Below are 24,686 nucleotides of genomic sequence, written 5' to 3' on the forward strand. Positions count from 1 at the left end.
GAAGGAGGCACAGGAAAGAAGAAAGGCCTTCCAGCGAGCCAGGCGCTCCTGGCCGATGGCGGAAATTGAAACCCTATGACAGAGCTACAAAGAGGCGAGAAATGCCTATACAGCACAAATTAGAGAAAGCAAAAACCAATCCTGGGAGCGTCTGGTCTCCACCACTGGAAACAAGGACCCTTGGGGACTTGTATACAAGCTCGTCACCAACAAACTTCCTAGAGGGGAAGTAGTTGAAGCCACTAAAACACCTGAAGAATACTTGACTATCACTTGGGAACACACCATCAACAATATCCTTGATGCTGCCTTTCATCCAGAGATACAAACAATGACAACAGAAGAGAGCCGAGTTTGCCAGGCCAACGAGACTCATCAAACGGCAACAAAAGAGCACCCTTTCACCATGGAAGAGATCAGCAATGCAGCAGACCTAATAAAGGGAAATAGATGCCCTGGACCGGACCTTCTGTAACGCGAAATTATCAAAAAAATGGTAGAGTACGCTCCGAACTTACTATTAAACTTATATAACCTCTGTCTCAGAGAAGGTACCTTCCCGAATTCCTGGAAGATGGCAAACGTTAAACTCATCCTAAAGAATCCAACAAAGCCACCACACCTTCCGGACTCCTACTGGCCCATTGCACTTTTGACAGTTATCAGTAAGCTATTTGAACGACTAATCTGCACATGGATCCAACATTACTATAATGAGGCAGGCTGGCCTCAGCAAACCAATTCGGCTTCAGACGGGGAACCTCCGCCGTGGACGCCTTAACTCACCTCCTGACCAAGGTAAACAGATGTAATACAAAGTACTTCCTAGTGATAGCCGTGGACTTCGCTGGGGCGCTCGACTCACTTTGGTGGCCGAGTATCCTGGCCAACATGCCGGAAAACCTCTATAACACCATCAAAAGTTACCTAAGCAACAGAACCATCAAAGTCACCGCCCCCTATGGCACACTCTCCAGGCATGTCCATCGGGGCTGCCCTCAAGGTTTGGTCCTTGGCCCACTACTGTGGAATATTGTCTTGGACACCTTTCTTAACATCGATCTCCATGAAGTACAATCTCAGGCATTTGCGGACGATCTCATTCTGACGATACAGCAAACTCAAGAGCTGCATTAGAGGTCCTTGCAAATCGGGCCCTGACCACTCTCCAAGAATGGGCAAACCGAAATCAACTCAAAATATCCCCCACAAAAACAAACTCCATCCTACTAAAGGGACGCCTTGATCTTAGGTGGCCTCCGCAAATAAAAATTGGGCAGAAACAATCAAATTCTCCAACCAACTGAAATACCTAGGCGTGATATTGGACCAAAACCTGTCATTTCAGGACCATCTGAAATATCTCCGTAAAAAAATAAGATGCTACGCAGCCATGGTTGCCAGGGGCATGCGTAAAGAATGGGGCTTGGAAAAGCGAGTCCTCAAACTTTTCTACAAAGCTATCTTCACTCCGATCGTCACCTACACATCCAGCGCATGGTTTCAAAAAACTACAACAGCAGTAAACAGACGTATCACAGACCAAATTCACAGATCCATCCTCCTAACCATCACTCGTGCTTGCCGCACGATGAGCACCCACGCCCTGCAAGTGCTCGCAGGCACTCTCCCGCTGGACTTAGAAATCATACAACGCAGCCTACTGTACTACCTAGACAAAGGCACCCCACAGACATTTTCTGGGGTTCACTATTGATCTAACCAGCAACAGAAATGTGGAAAAGAAGAGGATACAAACTCACCTGCAGCAGGCATGGCAGGAAAGGTGGTGCAACTCTCAAAAGGGAGAGATCACAAAGAAATTTCTACCCAATATTGAACAAAACTACCCAACCTCACCCAACTGGTTCTCCACAGGTCTACAAGCAACATACCTCTTAACTGGACATGGAGCGATTAATGCCAAACTGTCTCTACTTGGGATTCAGATTGATCCAACTTACACTTGCAGGGGGCTGGAGAGCTGGCAGCACCTAATGTATGACTGCAGGCTCTATGAAGACCTACGTGGTGTTTTATTCACCAGAACCCACTACTTACCACAGGGACAAGAACATCACCTCCTAGACATGAAGGAGGAGTATCAAGCCTTCTCGGATTACGCACAGGCACTGTTCGCGAGGAGGAGGAGGAGGAGAAACCAAATGGCCACAGCCCACAACCCACTACCATTATAACCAAAGAACATCTATTCTTCAGCTTGCTAGGAGTGGGACACCAGAAATGACTCACCCCCAAGAATTAGAAAACTCAGGAAACAAACTATACCAAAATATACTAACATGGATGGGAACCCATGTCCCGTGAAAGACAAATGGAGATGACTACCAAACTTAGACACCCCACCAGCTGGGCCTATGTAAACAAGACACACTCCTGAGAACTGGAAAGCTTAGGAAATAAACCACACTAAGGTAAAGGACTAACATAGACGGGACCCAGGTCCCAAGGATGACAACTCGGACATGACACCAGATTGGACACCACCAACAAGGTCATTGTATAGTTTTCCTGCAGACGCTTGTCGGCGATTGCACCGGGCTCCCTTGCCTGGTGCCTTTCCACCCCCTCCCCTGTGACAGGGCTGACAGTAGAGGAACCAGTAGCAGGAAGTGATCACGGAGTTCTACGGGGGATGATGACGAGAGAGGTAGCAGAAGTAAAAGGCAAAGGAATGGGTTTTAATTTCAGAAAAGGAAATTACGATGCCTTAAGGTATTACATGGCCTCTATTAACTGGGTAGATATCGCGCAGAGAATGAATACAATTGAACTGTGGTACGCTTTTAAAACATTAATCACAGATGCCTTGAATTCGTATATACCATTAAAAAAATACTCCACTAGAAGGGTTCCAAGTTGGATGAATAGTGAAGTTGCCACATTACTTGAGCAGAAAAAGGTGGCATGGAAAGGTTACATAGCAATAAAAAGTACTGAAGCCTATAACAGCTACAAGGTGATGTGTAATAGAGCCACAGAAAAGGTCCAACAGGCAAAGGCAGTTAATGAGAAATCACTAGTAAACAGAGCAAAGGACACCACCAACAAGGTCATTGTATAGTTTTCCTGCAGACGCTTGTCGGCGATTGCACCGGGCTCCCTTGCCTGGTGCCTTTCCACCCCCTCCCCTGTGACAGGGCTGACAGTAGAGGAACCAGTAGCAGGAAGTGATCACGGAGTTCTACGGGGGATGATGACGAGAGAGGTAGCAGAAGTAAAAGGCAAAGGAATGGGTTTTAATTTCAGAAAAGGAAATTATGATGCCTTAAGGTATTACATGGCCTCTATTAACTGGGTAGATATCGCGCAGAGAATGAATACAATTGAACTGTGGTACGCTTTTAAAACATTAATCACAGATGCCTTGAATTCGTATATACCATTAAAAAAATACTCCACTAGAAGGGTTCCAAGTTGGATGAATAGTGAAGTTGCCACATTACTTGAGCAGAAAAAGGTGGCATGGAAAGGTTACATAGCAATAAAAAGTACTGAAGCCTATAACAGCTACAAGGTGATGTGTAATAGAGCCACAGAAAAGGTCCAACAGGCAAAGGCAGTTAATGAGAAATCACTAGTAAACAGAGCAAAGAGGGGGGATAAAGAATTCTTCACATATACAAATGCCAAGAAGAGCAGGACAAACCAGATCGAACCTTTACGTAGGGGAAAGGGGATAGTAATAAATACACCAGCTGCCGTTGCAGATGAACTCAACAGTTATTTTGCATCGATATTTGCAAATGAAAAGCCTTTTGTGGCAATGGGAAATTGTGGGAGCGAAGTTAAAAATATGTAATTAATGATATTGAAATTTCGCAAGATTATTTAATGAAAAAACTTTCGAGCCTACAGACCAGTAAGGCTCCTGGAGTTGATGGAATATACCCTAGAATCTTAAGAGAGGCGGCAAGCGAGTGCATTGAACCATTGAGGCTAATTATGCGAGCATCACTAGACCTGGGGAGATTCCCTTGGATTGGAAAAGTGCAAATGTATCTCCCATACATAAGGGTGGCTGTAAAAGTGAAGTTGGAAATTATCGACCTGTCAGTCTGACTTCAGTAGTAGGGAAAATCATGGAGGCAATGATCAAGGGTGGAATTCAGGATCATTTGGATTGAATTGAAATTCTCAAGGATACTCAGCATGGTTTTGTAAAGGGAAAATCATGTTTAACAAATCTGGTTCGCTATTTCGAAAGGGTCACTCACGAGCTGGATTTAGGGAATAATTTCGACATTGTTTATTTAGATTTCAGCAAAGCTTTTGACTCAGTCCCACATGAGCGGTTGCTTTATAAGCTGGAACAGGTTGGAATCACTGGGAAAATCCTTAGATGGATAGAAGGATGGCTTCAGGGCAGGAGGCAGAGGGTTGTGATAAATGGCTATTCCTCAGATTGGGTTGATGTAAGAAGTGGAGTTCCCCAAGGATCAGTATTAGGACCACTGTTGTTTTTAATTTTCATAAACGACATTGATGAAGGGATAGAGGGCGTGATGTCTAAATTTGCAGATGACGTTAAAATTGGTAGAGTAGTTAATGATCACTGTCAAGCTGAGCTTCTTCAGAGAGACCTAGATAGACTTTAAGAATGGTCAGAAAAATGGCAGCTGTGCTTTAATCCAACAAAGTGTAAGGTATTACACCTGGGAAACAGTAATCCCAAAATAACTTATTCACTTGGTGGATTTCAATTAAACCCAGTACTGGAGGAAAGGGACTTGGGTGTTACGATACGGTCAGACATGAAATTCTCTGAGCATTGTAAACAGGTTGCAAGGAAGGCCCATGGTGTCCTATCGATGATCTATCGAACTTTTGCAAGTAGAGATAGGGACGTGATAATCCCATTATATAAGGCTTATGTTAGACCACACTTGGAATACTGTGTTCAAGTATGGAGACCGCACCTAAAGAAAGACATCGAGCTTCTTGAAAGGGTGCAAAGAAGGGTAACTCGCCTGGTGAGATCGGCAAAAGGGCGTCCTTACGAAGAAAGACTTCGAATTTGTGGGTTGCAGAGTTTGGAAACTAGACACCTTAGAGGAGATTTGATTGAGGTGTTTAAGGCTCTGAGAGGCATCAGTAAAATGAATGGGGACAAAATTTTCAAGATTATAAATGATGCTAGAACTAGGGGACATAAATTCAAGTTACGGGGGGGAAATGTTTAGATTGGACTGCAGGAAGTTTTATTTTAGCCAGCGAGTTATAAATTACTGGAATAAGTTGCCTTCATGGGTGGTAGAGGCCGACAGTTTGGGGAAATTCAAAGGTCATCTGGATAGTACCTTCGGGTAAGGGAAGCGCATAGGATGATAGGTTTAATTTCCTTTTTATTTATATTTTATTTTATTTATATATATATTTTTTATTTATTATTTGCATTATTTAGTTATTTATTTTATTTATTTTTTGTTTTTATCATTGTTTTGTTCGGATTATTTTATTTTTTATTTTTTTTGGCCGGTGCAGCATAAGCCATAGGCTTTCTTGCACCATGCGGCCGTTACTAATACTAATACTAAGTCAGACAGTCAATCAAACATACTACACTGAAGTTCTGACAAGGTTATGTTATAAAATTTGAAAAATTGAGGGAAGAGATCTGAATTGTCGAACAATTAGTGAATAATCTATCAACCCAATTCTAACGCACACAACGCGCTCTCTGTTCGCCAGTTTCTGGCCAATATTCAAATCCCTGCGTGTGAGTGTATGAACATGCACCCTACTTGCCAGACCTACTCCCTTGTGACTTTTTTCTTTCCCCAAAACTGAAAAAGTGTACACCCATTTTCATTCCAATGAAGACATTCAGAAAAAAAAAAAAACCATTGAAGTGTTAAAAGGGCTTATAGAAGATGACTTCCAGAAATGTTTCTGTGATTGGAAGAAACATATCAAACAGCATGTGCATGGCCAAGGCGAAAGTTTTAAAGGGGATAACTTGGAAGGTATGAAATATCTCACTGTAGCAGTCTGGATATTTAACAGCCACACCTTGTACTTCAAAATTCATTCTGTTTCCTGAACATTGGCTAATTTGAACCATACTGCATCAACATGTCTGAAACATCATTTATTTCATTTATTTTAGTAATGGCTGAAATTTGCATGAAAGTATGCTTATACAGCATCAGCAACAGAAAAAAAAAACCACACACACACACACCACCACCACCTCCCATTTCACCTATTCATTCCCACCAATAGTTTGTCTAGTTCTTCGTTGAATTTATTTAAGCCATCAACTTCCACAACAGCAGATGGAAGTTTGTGCCACCAATCAACTACCCACTAGCTAAAGACAAAGTTTCACACATATATTCTGCAACTGCCCTTCCTCAATTTGAATTTGTATTTCCTTGTGTGTGGTCTGAGCAAGAGGAAGAATTCTATCAGCATTCAGCATGCTCAATCTATTCAAAGCCTTAAACACCTCAATCAGATTACCTTAGTCTCCAGACCCTGCAATTTGCAGAATTGAAGCCTCTTTTGGTAAGAGCACTCCTTTGTTCTCCTCACCAATCTTGTTGCCTTTCTCTATACTCGTTCCAATAGCTCCACATCCTTCATTTACCTAAACAGTTGTGAATTGCTTCTACATTTCTTCATGTGTGAGTGGATGGGTGAAATGGGAAGGGAGTTTTATTTATTTTATTTTATTTTATTTTTTTGGCTGATGCTATATGAACTTGGTTTCTTGCATCACATGCCCTACTGATGCTAATGGATGAATGAATGGCAGTTTTTTTTAAGAGCACGATTCTGATACTTTGATATCTTTGCAAAAACAATACTTTAAAAAAAAGGGTAAGCTGCCCATTCTTTTGCATTTTCAAAAATAAAATCATTTAAAATTAACATAATACATTAATAATAAGAATAAAAAAAAAAACACTAGAAACGTATGAGAGTGGACTGAAAATTAGTGTCTGTGCCACTTAACTTCTGAAGGAATAGAGATAAACCACACAGAAAACACACCCACATGTAGATAAAAGAAAAAAAATCATCTTTAATTTTCATACCTGTGTGCCACCTAACTCCATACATTTTGTTCAGCTTTTAACAATTTTTTTGTATGTGGGGAAACAGCAACCATCATTATAGTGCATATAGTCAAATAAATAAATGCAGCCAAATAAAATTCTTTCAGCTGAGAGGTAAAGCTCCTCTTCTCAGCTACTTTAATTTCATCAGGGCCATATCTTTTACTTCAAGGGCAATCTTTATGATTTGGGAACAAAATAAAATTGCTTAGGACTAAATGTGGGCTACAGGGAACATACAGAACAACTTAAACCCTAACAATGAAATTGTTGTCAATGCTGAGCTGCATTAGCAAGAATTTCAGTAGTAATGAGTACCAAGGTTATGCATTGTTGTGTTGAAGGAGTAGTGTGCTTTATTGTCAAGCCTTACCTATTTGATTATTTTTTGAACTTATCCTATGTCAATATACGGTACTGATTTGATTGTGGTTCCTTTTTTCAAAGAAAAAAAAAGAACAGTAAGTCTTAATTGTTTATATAGTAAGGTTAGAAGTGTCGTCAATAAAATGAGCAAATTCAAACTGCAGGTTAAAACAAGTAAGGCAGACATAATAGGGCTTACGGAAAGTGAGGCGCCACCTGGAAATAGGAGATGATGAGTTCTACGGTGGATGATTAAGAGGTAGCAGTAGTAAAAGGCAAAGGAATGGGCTATAATTTCAGGAAAGGAAATTACGATGCCTTAAGGTCCTATATGGCCCTAATTAAGAATTCGCAGATAAATGAACCACTAGGTGGCAGTGATCACAGTGTGCTGAAGTGGGATTTACTCAAAGAGATAACTACCATTAGAGGTAATGGGAAGGGTTATTGCTTTCGTAAAGGTGACTACGATGGACTGAGACAGTATTTAAATTCTATACAGTGGGACCAACTGATGATGTTACCAACAGCAAATGCAAAATGGGAAGCATTCAAAGAACTTATCTTGGAAGCTACTAGGATTTACATACCAACTAAGAAATATTGTTCAAGGTTTAGGCCTAAATGGATGTCAGATGAACTAATGAGGCATATGGCAGAGAAGAAACATGCATGTGATACATACAAATTAACACTTGACACAGAAGCCTATGATAGATACAAGTTGATCTGTAACCAAGTTACAAAGGAGGTTAGGCAGGCAAAGGCAGATTACGAGAAATCTTTGGCAAGGGATGCAAAGAAAAACAGCAAAGAGTTCTTTACTTATGTAAACTTTAGAAGGAAGGGATGAATCAGATTGGACCACTTGATATCGATGGGTCAACTGTTGATGTTCCTGCTCAGGTAGCTAACAAACTAAATGAATATTTTGCATCGACATTCACACATGAGGAGTTATTTAGCGAGGGGAATGCCAGAGGTGTATTCAACTCTAGCAGTAAGCTAGAGAACCTTGTAATAACTGAGAGTAAAGTGGAGGAGAAATTGTTGAAGATAAACACATGAAAAGCACCCGGGGTGGATGGGATCTATCCAGTTATATTAAAGGAGGCAGCAGAGGAAGTAAGCAAACCCTTAGCCATCATTATGAGAGCTTCCTTGGACTCAGGGGAGGTACCCACAGACTGGAGATGTGCAAATGTGACCCCAATTCACAAAAGGAGGATCAAAGGCTGACACAAGTAATTATAGACCTGTGAGTTTAACTTCTGTTCCAGGAAAATTAATGGAGGCACTAGTTAAAGAAGCAGTGCAGGATCATTTAGACAAGACTTCGGCTATAGCTCGGACACAGCATGGTTTTGTTAAGGGGAAGTCTTGCCTGACCGATTTGATTGGATACTATGATGCAGTCACAAAGGAACTGGATGCAGGGAATAACTTTGATATTATATACTTGGTTCTTAGAAAGGCTTTTGATACTGTTGCACATGGAAGACTGCCGCACAAATTGGAGCAGTGTGGCATTGGAGGCAAATTGCTGCTGTGGATAAAGGGTGGCTGTTGGAGAGAAGACAGAGAGTGGTAATCAATGGACACTGCTCGTAGTGGACTAATGTTATTAGTAGAGTCCCGCAGGGCTCAGTGTTGGGTCCATTATTGTTTTCTGTATTCATAAAGGATATTGATGATGGTATATCAAGTTTAATGTCGAAGTTTGCAGACGATACAAAGGTAGGCAGGGTTGTCAAGGACATTACTGACACTATGCTGCTGCAACAGGATCTGGAAAGGTTGAGCAGATGGGCTGAGAGGTGGCAAATGAAGTTTAACATTGACAAATGTAAAGTACTACACATGGGAAACAGCAACCCCAGAGCAACGTATCAACTCCGTGGTACTACACTGACAGTGGTAGAGAATGAAAGGGACCTCGGGGTGGTTGTGCAGGCAGATATGAAGTTCTCTGAGCAGTACAGACGGGCTGCAAGAGTAGCTCATGGTGTATTGTCAATGATATATAGGAATTTTTCTAGCAGGTATACGGAGGTGATTATTCCCTTGTATAAGGCAATGGTCAGGCCACACCTAGAGTACTGTATACAGGTCTGGAGGCCTCATTTCAAGAAGGATGTTGAGCTACTGGAACGAGTACAGAGAAGGGCAACAAGATTAGTGAATGGAACAAAGGGGTGCTCTTATGGAGAAAGGCTTACGTTTTGCAAATTACAGTGTCTGGAGACTAGGCACCAGCGAGGTGATCTGATAGAGGTGTATAACGCCTTGAATGGTTTGAGCATGCTTAATGCTGAAGGAATCCTTCCTCTCGCTCAGAATAATCACTTGAGAGGGCATAAATTCAAGTTGAGGAAAGACAGATGTAGGATAGACGTGTGGAAATTTGCCTTTAGCCAGCAGGTGGTTGGTTGGTGGAACAGACTTCCATCCCTTGTCGTGGAAGTTGATAGCCTAAATAAGTTGAAGGCTCAGCTGGACAGGTATTTCAAAAGAACAGAGGGGTGAAGTGGAAGTGTTTTTTTTTTTTTTTTTTTTGGCTGATGCTGCATAAGCTTGCTTTCTTGCATCAAATGCCTCTACTAATGCTAATGCTATTAGTTCAGTAGATATTGCACAGGGAACGAATACAATTGAACTGTGGTATGCTTTCAAAACAGTAATCACAGATACCTTGAATGCATATTTACCATTAAAAAAACACTCCACGAGGCGGTTTCCAAGTTGGATGAATAGTGAAGTTGCCACATTACTTGAGCAGAAAAAGGTGGCATGGAAAAGTTACAGAGTAATAACAAGTACTGAAGCCTATAACAGCTACACTATGATCTGTAATAGAGCCACAGAAAAGGTTCAACAGACTAAGACAGTTTATTTGGTCCTTGAGGTTGTCACAGAAATTCTCTCAGATATGCCAGACAAGCTGTACTTGCTACCTGGGAGTCTAAAACGCTGATGGAACTGATATTCAGGTGACACTCAAGTCAAGCGGACCCAATTTCGGCTAAGTATGGACAGTCTGTGACAGCCAAATCCTCTGCTTGCACCTTCACGATGGTCGGACTAATAGTAATCCTGGGTATAACCTCCATGCACAAGTACATGTTGGGTGACCACCCAGGTATGAACCAACGCAAGCAGGGTTCGAGGTGTGGTGCCCCTCGATGTTAGTAGGCAGTACTAGGTGCTAGATGACTCTCATCAACCGGAGCAATACCACCACTTTGCTTATTGGAGGCTTGAAGTGGTGAAACCCATGTTTAGTCTATAGAACTAAGTTCCGGTCAACCCTTCCCCATCTCTTCCATCATGCAGTAAGATTGATGACTTTTGAGGTTTTTTTTTTTTTTTTTTTTTTATGAAAACCCCAAACACGAAAGGTATCAAAACCTATAGTACTTAGTACCGTGCATGGGTTGAAGGAGAAGTATGGGGGAGGGGGGGGGTTGCTGGAAACTTTGCTCTAGAGACTAAACATGGGTTTCACCACTTCAAACCTCCAATAAGCAAAGTGGTGGTATTTCTCCGGTTGATGAAAGTCACCTACCACCTTCATGATGAACATCGTGGCGAGATCCATTATTCCTTACATTTCGAGGGTACAGCTCTAAAACGGTGTTCGCAGGCTGGCCGCTAGTTAGTACACGAGACGGAACTTATTGGTAACTCTCTAGGAGGCTTCCGAATCAGCTAGTGTATAATCTTGTTACCTCTACTCTGCCAGATAGTGACTGGAGGGAGTCCGAGTAGTGTGTATGTGGGGCATACACACTACTCTTTGACTTCCTCTCTTTGCAACTTGACTTTCTCCAGTCCAACTTTCCTAACAGTGAGTTAATTTTCCTTGGGGATTTTAATGTTCACAACTCCAGCTGGCTTCCGTTTTCTAGTCACACCGACCCAGCTGGTAGAGATGCTGATGCTTTTGCAATTACTAATGACCTTGCACGCATTGTTTATTTACCTACAAGAATACCGGACAATCCTAATCATACAGCCAACACACTTGAAGTGAGAGGTCCTTTAGGCACTTCAGATCACAACTTGGTGATTGTCTCTTCTCCAATGGAGCCTTTATCTGATGGCTATTCCCAACCTCATATTGTTTGGCATTACAAGAATGCAAAATAGGATGACCTGCAAGATTTCTTTTCTTCTTTTCCTTGGTCTTATTACTGTTTCAAAACTTCTGATGTCAACGTTTGCTCAGATGGTGTCAGTGAAATTATTCTTGCAGGAATGGAATCCTTCATCCCACACTCAACTTTAAAATCTTGTACTTTATCTAAACCTTGGTTTTCCAATAAATATGCTAAGGCTGTTCAAGAGAAGAACGTTGCATATCGTAATTGGCTTGTTTCTAATTCTACAGTTTCATTTTTTGTCTAAACCAAAGTTTGCAACAACTGTAAAGCAGTTATTAATCAGTCCAAACTAGAGTTTGAACAGGCTAAGAGTAGAAAACTTGCTTTTTGCACTAATGGTAGCCAAGCATTCTGGTCTCTAGCCAAAGTTATTCGCTGCAACTTTTGCACATCTCTGTTCCCACCTCTGTCCAAACCAGATGGTTCTGTTGTCACTTCAGCCAAGGATAAAGCTGATCTGCTAGCATCCTATTTTTCTTTCAACTTATGTATTAATGATCATGGTAAAACACCTCCCACCATTCCCAACATGCTCCTTTCAATACCTCCTGTGGTCTTCTGTCAAAAGGATGTCAGAAGGATTTTGATGAATCTTGATGCTAAGAAAGCTCCAAGTCCCGATGGTATTTCTTCATTTGTTCTCAAAACCTGTGCTCCTGAACTTACTCCCATTCCTTGTCACCTTTTTTCACTTTCTTATATCGAAGGTGTTTTTCCTTCCGCTTGGAAATTTGCTCATATCCAGCCAGTTACTAAAAAGAGTGACAAGTCCCTCACATCCGATTATCATCCCATTGGAATTACTTCTACTCTTTCTAAAGTAATGGAGAAATCAACTAACCGCCAACTCTTAAACTACCTAGAAACGTCCACCTGATCAACGATAGCCAGTATGGATCCTGCAAGTGTCAATCCACTGGTGATATTCTGTCTTATGTTACCCATTTATAGACTAATTCAATGGAAAGGTTCAGTGAAACAGAAGTAATATGTTCCCTGACCTTTCCACATCCTTAGTATTTGGTGGAGACAGGCTCGAACCCCAGTCTAATCAAGACGCGTGTGCTACACACTGCTGCTCCTTCCCACCTGGCTACAGAGGTGGCCTGGGGTTTACAAAAAAAAAAAGAAAAAAAGAAAAAGAAAAAGAGAAATAGAGGGGGGGTAAGATAAGCAATTCTTCATATATATGAATGCTAAGAAGAGCTGGACAAACCAGATAGGATCTTTATGCATGGGACAAAGAAGCCTATGATAGATATAAGTTGATCTGTAACCAAGTTACAAAGGAGGTTAGGCAGGCGAAGGCAGATTACAAGAAATCTTTGTCAAGGGATGCAAAGAAAAACAGCAAGGAGTTCATTACTTATGTAAACTCTAGAAGGAAGGGGATGAATCAGATTGGTCCACTTGATATCGATGGTTCAACTCTTCATGATCCTGCTCAGGTTGCTAACAAACTAAATCAATATTTTGCATCTTCATTCACACATGAGGATTTATTCAGGAAGGGGAATGCTATAGATGAAGTAAACACTGGCAGTGAGCTATATGATCTTGTAATAATTGACAGTAAAGTGAAGGAGAAATTGTTGAAGATAAATAAAAGAAAGGGACCTGGGGTGGATGGGATCTATCCAGTTATATTAAAGGAGGCAGCAAAGGAAGTAAGCAAACAGTTAGCCATAATTATGAGAGCTTCCTTGGACTCAGGGGAGGTACCCACAGACTGGACATGAGCAAATGTGACCCCAATTCACAAAGGAAGATCTAAGGCTGACAAGTAATTATAGACCTGTGAGTTTAACTTCTGTTCCAGGAAAATTAATGGAAGCACTGGTTAGAGAAGCACTGCAGGATCATCTTGACAAGAATTCAGTTATAGCTCAGACAGAGCATGGTTTTGTTAAGGGAAGGTCTTGCCTGACCAATTTGATTGCACACTATGATGTAGTCACAAAAGAATTGGATGCCGGGAATAACTTTGATTTTATATATTTGGATCTTAGAAAGGCTTTTGATACTGTTGCACATGGAAGACTGCTGCACAAATTGGAGCAGTGTGGCACTGGTGGCAAATTGTTGCTATGGATAAAGGGATGGTTGAGTGGCAGAAGACAGAGAGTGGTAATCAATGGACACTGCTCATTGTGGACTAATGTTATTAGTGGAGTTCCTCAGGGTTCAGTGTTGGGTCCATTGTTGTTTTCTGTATTTATAAATAATATTGATGATGGTATATCAAGCTTAATGTCCCAAGTTTGCAGACGATACAATGGTTGGCAGGGTTGTTAAGGACGCTACTGAGGCTATGCTGCTGCAACAGGATCTGGAAAGGTTGAGCAGATGGGCTGAGAGGTGACAAATGAAGTTTAACATTGACAAATGTAAAATACTAGATATGGGAAATAGCAACCCCAGAGCAACGTATCAACTCTGTGGCACTACACTGACAGTGGTAGAGAATGAAAAGTACCTGGGGGTAATTGTGCAGGCAGATATGAAGTTCTCTGAGCAGTGCAGACGGGCTGCAAGGGTAGCTCATGGTGTCTTATCAATGAAATACAAGAATTTTTCTAGCAGGGATAGGGAGGTGATTATTCCCTTGTATAAGGCAATGGTCAGGCCACACCTTGAGTACTGTGTATACAGGTCTGGAGGCCTCATTTCAAGAAGGATGTAGAGCTGCTGGAACGAGTACAGAGAAGGGCAACAAGGTTAGTGAACGGAACGAAGGGTTGCTCTTATGAAGAAAGACTTAAGTTTTGCAAACTACAGTGTCTGGAGACCAGGCACCGGCAAGGTGATCTGATAGAGGTGTACAAAGCCTTGAATGGTTTGAGCATGCTCAATGCTGATGGGATACTACCTCTTGCTCAGAATAATCACCTGAGAGGGCATAAATTCAAATTGAGGATAGACAGATGTAGGATAGATGTGCGGAAATTTGCCTTTAGCCAGCGGATAGTTGGTTGGCGGAACAGACTTCCATCCTTTGTTATGGAAGTTGATAGCGTAAATAAATTTAAGGCTCAGCTGGACAGGTATTTCGAACGAACAGGGGGCGAAGTAGAAGGGTTTTTTTTTTTTTTTTCTTTTTTTGGCTGATGCTGCATAAGCTTGCTTTCTTGCATCATATGCCTCTACTAATGCTAATGTTAGGGAATAGTATTAAATACACCAGCTGCCGTTGCAGATGAACTCATCAGCTATTTCACATCAATATTTACAGAAGAAAAACCTTTTGTGGCAATGGGAAATTGTGGGAGCAAAGTTGAAAAATATGTAATTAATGATTCTGAAATTTGCAAGATTATTTAATGAAAAAACTTGAGCCTACAGGCCAGTAAGGCTCCTGGAGTTGATGGAATATACCTTATAAGCTTAAGGGAGGCAGCAAATGAGTGCATTGAACCACTGAGGCTAATTATGCGAGCATCACTAGACTCGTGGGAGATTCAGTTGGTGTGCCAATGTATCTCCAATACATATGGGTGGTTCTACGGGCAAAGTGGGAAATTATCGACCTGTCAGTCTGACTTCAGTGATAGGGAAAATCATGGAGGCAATGATCGAGGGTGAAATTCTGGATCATTTGGATAGAATTTAAATTCTCAAGGATACTCAGTGTGGTTTTGTAAAGGGAAATCATGTTTAACAAATCTGGTTCACTATTTTGAAAAGGTCACTCGTGAGCTGGATTTAGGGAATAATTTCGACATTGTTTATTTAGATTTCAGCAAAGCTTTTGACTCAGTCACACATGAGCGGTTGCTTTATAAGCTGGAACAGGTTGGAATCACTGGAAATATGCTTAGATGGATATCAGGATGATATCAGCGCAGGAGGCAGAGGGTTGTGATAAATGGCTATTGCTCAGATTGGGTTGATGTTAGAAGTGAGGTTTCCCAAGGATCAGTATTAGAACCACTGTTGTTTTTAATTTTCATAAACGACATTGATGAAGGGATAGAGGACGTGATGTCTAAATTTGCAGATGATGTTAAAATTGATAGAGTAGTTAATGATCACTGTCAAGCTGAGCTTCTTCAGAGAGACCTAGATAGACTTCAGGAATGGTCAGAAAAATGGCAGCTATGCTTTAATCCAACAAAGTGTAAGGTATTACACTTTGTTGGATTACACCTGGGAAACAGTGTTACACCTGGACAACAGTAATCCCAAAATAACTTGTTCACTTGGTGGAGTTCAGTAAACCCAGTACTGGAGGAAAGGGACTTGGGTGTTTCGATACGGTCAGACATGAAATTCTTTGAGCATTGTAAATAGGTTGCAAAGAAGGCCCATGGTGTCCTATCGATGATCTATCGAACTTTTGCAAGTAGAGATAGGGACGTGATAATCCCATTATATAAGGTTTTTGTTAGACCACACTTGGAATACTGTGTCACCTAAAGAAAGACATTGAGCTTCTTGAAAGGGTGGAAAGACGGGTAATTCGCTTGGTGAGATCGGCAAAAGGGTATCCTTATGAAGAAAGACTTTGAATATGTGGGTTGCTGAGTTTGGAAACTAGACACCTTAGCGGAAATTTGATTAAGGTGTTTAAGGCTCTGAGAGGCATCAGTAAAATGAATGAGGACAAAATTTTCAAGATTATAAATGACTCTAGAACTAGGGGACATAAATTCAAGTTACAAGGGGAGATGTTTAGATTTGACGGCAGGAAGTTTTATATTAGCCAGCGAGTTATAAATTACTGGAATAAGTTGCCTACATGGGTGGCAGAGGCCGACAGTTTGGGGAAATTAAAAGGTCATCTGGATAGTAACTTTGGGTGAGGGAAATGCATAGGATGATAGGTTTTAATTCCTTTTCTTTAATTAATTATTATTATTATTTTTTTTTTTTATCGTTGTTTTATTCTTTTTTTTTTTTGGCTGGTGCAGCACAAGGCATAGGCTTTCTTGTACCATGTGGCCATTCCTAAAACTAATACCAATATAAAATTTGGTAGAGTGTATGTCTTCTGTATTCAGGTAGTTATAAGAGCAAATTAGATCTACATGCTATTAAATGGAAGTTTTGGGAGAGTCTGCTTTTGACAAGGTAGGATATTTTCTACGAATTTACCGAAGTTAGCAGTTTGTGATAAAACTGCCAAAGTACTGGGACTATTGAAAACATAATCAAAAATTTTTTGAATTTAAATACTACCATACATATTTATACAAAAGTCAAAAATATACCTTTGTCATTTTTAACAGATCCTATTTCACTTAAAGGTGTTATATTTTTGGGGTCAATACATTTACTGTATGGATCTTCAAGCAGTTTTAATACTCTTTTCACTTCAGTGTAATCCCCAATCTCAGCTTTTCTGATGGCTCTCTCAGCAATATAATTTCTTAATATAAATCTATTTAAAGATAAAATATTATATTAAATACTCTAAAATGAATTTACCATGCAGATGAATATTTAAAAACAATTCTGCATAACAAATGAATGAATGTAATCATTGTGAGAATTAAAATTCAGCTTTTAGTAACCAATTTGTTGCAGAATATTAAAGGATTTAGGTGAATTTCTTTTGCATAATTTATCTATAATTCTGTACTGTTCAAGTAAGACAACATGCTAATTTGTGCATAACTCAAGGGTTACTAGACAAAATAAAAAATTATGAAAATATGATTTTAGCACTGAAGTCATAATACTAAAATCATCATTAAGTTCGTGCGGCGACTACTGCTTGATTGAGTAAACCAGAAATTTTCCCACTGGCGAACTGATAAAAAGCGCTGTGTACCAACTTACGGTGATGTTTCAGGTCATGGGTTCTTGTGCGATTCACATTCTTTTACATGTTACCTACCTCCCCTAAACATTTGTAACAATATTTTTGAGACACCCTGTATAATATAGATATTAAGATTGATTAATAATTTCTAAAGTAAGGAAGGAGAGAAAATTTCATTTCGACCCATCATAATATCCAATTGGCATAATTTCCGGATCCGAAACTGTTGTCCCGTATCCAGGAAATTCTGTAGTGAGAGCTGTGGAGAGGGTGAGAATAAGAAATCTCAGGTTACGATGATCACGCAGATCTAATTAATTAGTCTATTGTTAGAATCTTATCTTGGGAATCGTTAGGATAAAATTATAAAACTATTCATTTGGAACTTACGTTCAATACAATAATGGAGGTTTTGTTTTGTTTTGCTTTTGGTTTTTAGGAGCATTAGCAACTAAGGCCATATTGCTCGGGGGATATATGGTGGTCATTCCCTGACCTTTCCACATCCTCCGTATTTAGTGGTCACGGGCTCAAACCCCGGTCTAATCAAGAAGCGCGTGCTACGCACTGCTGCTTCTGCCCACCTGGCTACGGAAGCGCCACAATAAGGGAGGAGAAGCTTATTTTCCAGGGAGTGTGTAAGTAAAGATATTGTGCAATTCCTTGCCCTAGTTCTCTGTCATGAACCTCTCACCAACAGAGGGGAAGGAGAGGAGAGTGCTTCAGTTCCCACGCCCAAAGAGGCATTAGCATTAGTAGAGGCATATGATGCAAGAACGCAAAATTATGCAGTATCAGCCAAAAAAAACACGCTCCAATTTCACCTCTCCGTTTGTTCCAAATACCTGTACAGCTCAGCCTTAAATTTATTTAGGATATCAACTTCCACAACAAAGGAGGAAGTCTGTTCCACCAAAAAACTACCTGCTGGCTAAAGGCAAACTTCCACACATCTATCCTACATCTGTCTTTCCTCAATTTGAATTTATGCCCTCTCAGGTGATTATTCTGAGCAATAGGAGGAATGCCATCAGCATTGAGCATGCTCAAAACATTCAACACTTTGTGCACGTCAATCAGATCACCTCGCAAGTGCCTAGTCTCCAGACACCGTAATTTGCAAAATTTAAGCCTTTCTTCGTAAGAGCAACCCTTTGTTCAATTCACTAATCTTGTTGCCCTTCTCTGTACTTGTTCCAGCAGCTCTACATACTTCTTGAAATGAGGCCTCCAGACCTGTATACAGTATTCAAGGTGTGGCCTGACCATTGCCTTATACAAGGGAATAATCACCTCCTCATCACTGCTAGAAAAATTCCTGTATATCATTGACAAGACACTATAAGCTACTCTTGCACACCATCTGCACTGCTTAGAAAATTTCATATCTGCCTGCACAATTACGCTCAGTTCCTTTTTGTTCTCTACCACTGTCAGTGTAGTACCACAGAGTTGATACGTCACTCTGGTGTTACTGCTTCCCATATGTAGTACTTTACATTTGTCAATGTTAAACTTCATTTGCCACCTCTGAGCCCATCTGCTCAACTTTTCTAGATCCTGTTGCAACAGCGTACTGTCGATCCTTAACAACCCTGCCAACCTTCGTATCGTCTACAAACTTGGACATTATGGTGATATACCATCACCAATATCATTTATAAATACAGAAAACAACAATGTGCCCAACACGGAACCTTGAGGGACTCCACTAATAACATTAGTCCACGATGAGCAGTGTCCATTGATTACCACTCTCTGTTTTCTCCCAATGAACCATCCCTTTATCCATAGTAGCAATTTGCCTCCATTGCACACTGGTCCAATTTGTTCAACAGTCTTCCATGTGCAACAGTATCAAAAGCCTTACTAAGATCCAAAATATATGATATCAAAGTTATTCCCTGTATCCAGTTCCTTTGTGACCACATCATAGTATCTAATCAAATTGTTCAGGCAAGACTCTCCCTTAACAAAACCATGCTGTGTCCGAGATATAATTGAAGTCTTGTCTAGATGATTCTGCAGTGCTTCTTTTACCGTAGCTCCATTAATTTCCCTGGAACAGGAGTTAAACTAACAGGTCTATAATTACGTGTGTCGCCCTTTCATCCTCCTTTGTGAATTGCGGTCACATTTGCACTTCTACAGTCCATGGGTACCTCCTACCGAGTCCAAAAAAGCTCTCATAAGTATGGGAGGATTTGCTTCCTTCCTTTGCTGCCTCCTTTAATATAACTGGATAGATCCATCCATGCCGGGCCTTTTTTATGTTTATCTTCAACAATTTCTCCTCCACTTTCATCTCAGTTATTACAAAATCATATAGCTCACTGCCAGAGTTTAACTCACCTCTGGCATTCCCCTCCCTGAATAACTCCTCATCAGTGAATGTAGATGCAAAATATTCATGTAGTTTGTTAGTCACCTGATTAGGATCATCAAAAGTCAAACCATCGATATCCGGTAGACGAATTTAATTCGTCCCTTTCCTTCTACAGTTTACACAGGTAAAGAACTCTTTGTAGTCTTTCTTTGCATCCTTTGCCAAGGATTTCTCAGAATCTTCCTTTGTCTGCCTAATCTCCTTTGTGACTTGGTTACAGACCAACTTATATCTATCATAGGCTTCCATGTCACCCATTAATTTATATGTATCCCATGCATTTTTCTTCTCTGCCATATATCTCATTAGTTCATCTGACATCCATATAGGCCTAAACCTTGAACAATATTTCTTAGTTGGTATGTAAAGCCTAGTAGCTTCCAAGATAAATTCTTTGAATGCTTCCCATTTTGAATTTTCTGTTGGTAACATCATCGGTTGGTCCCACCGTATAAAATTTAAATACTGTCTCAGACCACCATAGTCTGCTTTACAAAAAGCAAAAACCCTTCCCCTTACGACTGATGGTAGTTACCTCTTTGAGTAAATCCCACTTCAGCACACTGTGATCACTGCCACCTAGTGGTTCCTTTATCTGCAGATTCCTAATGCATGAAGAAACACTACTGATGATCAGATCAAGAGTATTACTCCCTCTAGTTGCCTCCTGAACATGCTGATGTGGAAAATAATCATCCAATAAATCCACAAAAGCCTTGCGAGTGTGTGAGTGACCAACTCACAAATTCCAGTAAATATCTGGGAAATTGAAATACTCCATTATAAGACTCTCTGATTTACCGGCACACTCTATTTTCATGTACAGTTTCTTATTATACTAATCAGAGTCATTAGGCTTATGATACACTCCTACTATCAATTTTGATCTCCCAATGCTTATGTCACACTAAACTGACTCGACACTGCACTGTCCAACGATGTCGACTGGCTGCACTTATTTGGATTTTATGTGTTTCTAAATTAATAGCACAACCCCTCCTCCTTTTCTATCCTGTCTGTACACATTGTACTCCCCAAATTCCTGTTCTGCATTCCTTATGTCTGTGTGACCCCACATCTTTGTTTGGCATTACAAGAATGCAAAATGGGATGACCTGCGAGACTTCATTTCTTCTTTTCCTTGGTCGGATTACTGTTTCAAAACTTCTGAGGGCAACGTTGGCGCAGATCGTGTCAGTGAAATTATTCTTGCAGGAATGGAATCCTTTATCCCACACTCCACTTTAAAATCTCGTCCTTTATCTAAACCTTGGTTTCCCAATAAATATGCTAAGGCTGTTCAAGAGAACAACGTTGCATATCGTAATTGGCTTGTTTCTAATTCTACAGTTTCATTTTCTCTCTACACCAAAGCTTGCAACAACTGTAAAGCAGTTATTAATCAGTCAAAACTAGAGTTTGAACAGGCTAAGAGTAGAAAACTTGCTTCTTACCCTAATGGTAGCCAAGCATTCTGGTCTCTTGCCAAAGCTATTGGCCGCAACTTTTGCCCATCTCTGCTCCCACCTCTGTCCAAATCAGATGGTTCTGTTCTCACTTCAGCCAACGATAAAGCTGACCTGCTAGCATCCCATTTTTCTTCCAGCTCATGTATTAATGAACTTGGTAAAACACCTCCCAACACGCTCCATTCAATGCCTCCTGTGGCCATCCATCAAAAGGATATCAGAAGGATTTTGATGTATCCTGATGCTAAGAAAGCTCCAGGTCCTGATGGAATTTCTCCACTTGTTCTCAAAACCTGTGCTCCGGAACTTACATCTATTTTTTGCCGCCTTTTTTTCACTTTCTTATTCCAAAGGTGTTTTTCCTTCTGCTTGGAAATTTGCTCATATCCAGCCAGTTCCTAAAAAGGGTGACAAATCCCTCCCATCCAATTATCGTCCCATTGCAGTTATTTCTACTCTTTCTAAAGTAATGGAGAAATCAATTAACCGCCAACTCTTAAACTACCAAGAAACCTTCCGTCTGATCAACAATCACCAGTATGGATTCCGTCAGTGTTGATTCACTGGTGATATTCTGGCTAATGTTGCTCATTTATGGACTAATTCAATGGAAAGGTTCGGTGAAACACAAGTAGTTGCTCTTGACATCTCAAAGGCTTTTGATTGTGTTTGGCATAAAGGTCTTCTAAACAAGCTTCCATCTTATGGTTTGCCAACACTTTTTAGTAATTGGTTATCCAGTTTTCTCTCTGGTCGCTCCACTGATGGTAGATGGCTCTTTGTCTTCTAATTTCTCCACTAATGCCGGTGTCCCCCAAGGTTCAGTTCTTTCCCCCACTCTTTTCCTCTTGTATATTAATGGCCTTCTTCCATTGACTGGAAATCCTATCCATAGTTTTGCAGGTGACAGCACATTGCATTCCACTTTCCATTTTGAGAAACCTTGTCCTGCTCAATCAACTTCAACTTCTCGAAAATTTCTTACCAATTCCTTAAATGCCGATATTCAGGTAATTCTCCAGTGTGGCAAAGACAACTCAGTTGATTTCAACCCTTCTAAATCTCGCAAAAAGGGATTCTTCTGCTTCTATGCTTATCTTTAGTGACACTCCGATTTCTAGGCAAAAGGATATATCTCTTTTGGGGATTACCCTGACTTCTAATCTCTCTTGGCACAAGCACATTACAAATATTGCTTCCTCTGCATCTAAAAAACTTGGTTTTCTCTTTTGCTGTCGGCGTTACTTTTCTTCCAAACAGCTGCTCACTCTGTATAAATCGCAAATCCGCCCTGCCATGGAATATTGTCGCCACATCTGGGGTGGTGCCCCAAAACCTCTCTCAGGCTTCTTGATTCCATTCAGAAGAGGGCAGTTAGGTTAATTGATCATTCATCTCTAACAGAGTCTCTCCACTCGCTTTATTATAGACGTACTGTTTCTGCTCCATGCCTCTTCTACAGATACTTCAATGGACACTGTTCTTCTGAATTGGCTTCTATAATTCCCGCTCTCTCTTTCAAGACAGTCCGAATACGGGCCGCTACCAGCCAACATCCATTTACTGTCCAACTTCAAACTCACAGAACCAACTTTTCATCTTCCTTGTTTATTTATTCAACTGCCGTTTTCTGGAACAACCTTCGTTCATATATATATTTCCTGAAAATTACAGTCTAGAGAAGTTCAAGTCCAATGTCAACAAATATCTTCTTTCGTCTTCTCAACCTCCAACCCAAGCACAGTACTAAGTACGATAGGTTCTAATACCTCTCGTGTTTGGGGTTAACATAAAAAAACAATCTCTGATATCCCAAAAATATCTGCCTTTGATCTTTTGAGCAATAGCTCAAATTCACCAAATTTATTTACCAAACTCCTAGCATTGGTGTACACGCAAGTATACATGCACCTGTTCCTATTCTACCCTAAGCTACCCTACCACAACCTATGTGTTTACTTGTATCGCAATGAATCCCAGCAGTCTCTGAAACATCCTGCATCTTGTTTCCAGGTTTCTGCTCATTCCAATAGAAGCAGTGCAAGAATCACTTTCATCTCTGCCAGTGGCTACTGTTAATCTATTAGTCCTTGTATCCCCCCAAGCCAGCAGTTTTCCGACCCACCTAACACTGCCCCGATAGCATCAGCAAATTTTTTTACGCTCTTTCTATTTAAGTGTATTCCATCCCTGTAGAAGCAGTCTCTCCTGTTAACAAGTACAGAGCAGGCTGAAAAAAATTCTACCACTTGAGCCTTGCACAATCTTTCCATGGCCGAATTGATCGACAATGCTCTCATCATATACTCCCTCCTATCGTGTCTGAGAAGAATTGCAGACACTTTCAAATTCAACCCTAATTGACGGATTTTTTTCAACAGTGACCTGTACTTGTTAAGTGATTGCTACAGTAGAGACGAGATGTCCAGTTGTTTTTGCGAGACAATTTCCGAAAATGGTAGGGTCACTGTGAAAATGTGCATTCTTGCATAACTTTGTCTCTGTGATGTAGAACGAGATAATGTTAGTATATAAAGGGTTCTGAGAGGCACCGAAGAGGTACTGGTTACAGAGTTCAACGTGTTGTCGTCGAACATAGAGGGTGTTGGCAATGTGAAAGGAGGTTAGGCAGGCGAAGGCAGATTACGAGAAATCTTTGGCAAGGGATGTAAAGAAAAATAGCAAAGAGTTCTTTACTTATGTAAACTCTAGAAGAAAGGGGATGAATCAGATTGGTCCACTTGATATCGATGGGTCAACTGTTGAAGATCCTGCTGAGGTTGCTAACATACTAAAAGTTTATTTTGCATCGACATTCACACATGAGGAGTTATTCAGCGAGGGGAATGCCAGAGGTGTATTCAACTCTGGCAGTAAGTTAGAGAATCTTGTAATAACTGAGAGTAAACTGGAGGAGAAATTGTTGAAGATAAATACAAGAAAGGCACCTGGGGTGGATGGGATCTATCCAGTTATATTAAAGGAGGCAGCAAAGGAAGTAAGCAAACCCTTAGCCATAATTATGAGAGCTTCCTTGGACTCAGGGGAAGTACCCATGGACTGGAGATGTGCAAATGTCACCCCAATTCACAAAGGAGGATCAAAGGGGAAACAAGTAATTATAGACCTGTTAGTTTAACTTCTGTTCCCGGAAAATTAATGGAGGCACTCATTAAAGAAGCACTTCAGGATCATCTAGACAAGACTTCAGTTATAGCTCAGACACAGCATGGTTTTGTTAAGGGGAAGTCTTGCCTGACCAATTTGATTGGATACTATGATACAGTCACAAAAGAACTGGATGCAGGGAATAAATTTGATATTATATACTTGGATCTTAGAAAGGCTTTTGATACTGTTTCACATGGAAGACTGCTGCACAAATTGGAGCAGTGTGGCATTGGAGGCAAATTGCTGCTACGGATAAAGGGGTGGTTGAGGGGGAGAAGACAG

General features: G+C 40.6%; 1 protein-coding gene across 1 annotated transcript in view; it reads right to left on the bottom strand.

Moving 5' to 3' along the window:
- The window catches only part of LOC150088278 (protein adenylyltransferase SelO, mitochondrial-like), a 471,795-nt gene that overhangs the window by 71,914 nt on the left and 375,195 nt on the right, over positions 1 to 24,686 (bottom strand). The window contains exon 12 of the mRNA XM_090370666.1: positions 16,825 to 16,994. Coding sequence (XP_090226792.1) covers positions 16,825 to 16,994 — 170 coding nt within the window. The remainder of the gene's footprint in view (positions 1 to 16,824; positions 16,995 to 24,686) is intronic.

This window comes from Mastigoproctus giganteus, chromosome 3 (assembly GCF_048544385.1).
Source record: "Mastigoproctus giganteus isolate SK-2022 chromosome 3, ASM4854438v1, whole genome shotgun sequence".
Classification (NCBI taxonomy): Eukaryota; Metazoa; Arthropoda; class Arachnida; order Uropygi; family Thelyphonidae; genus Mastigoproctus; species Mastigoproctus giganteus.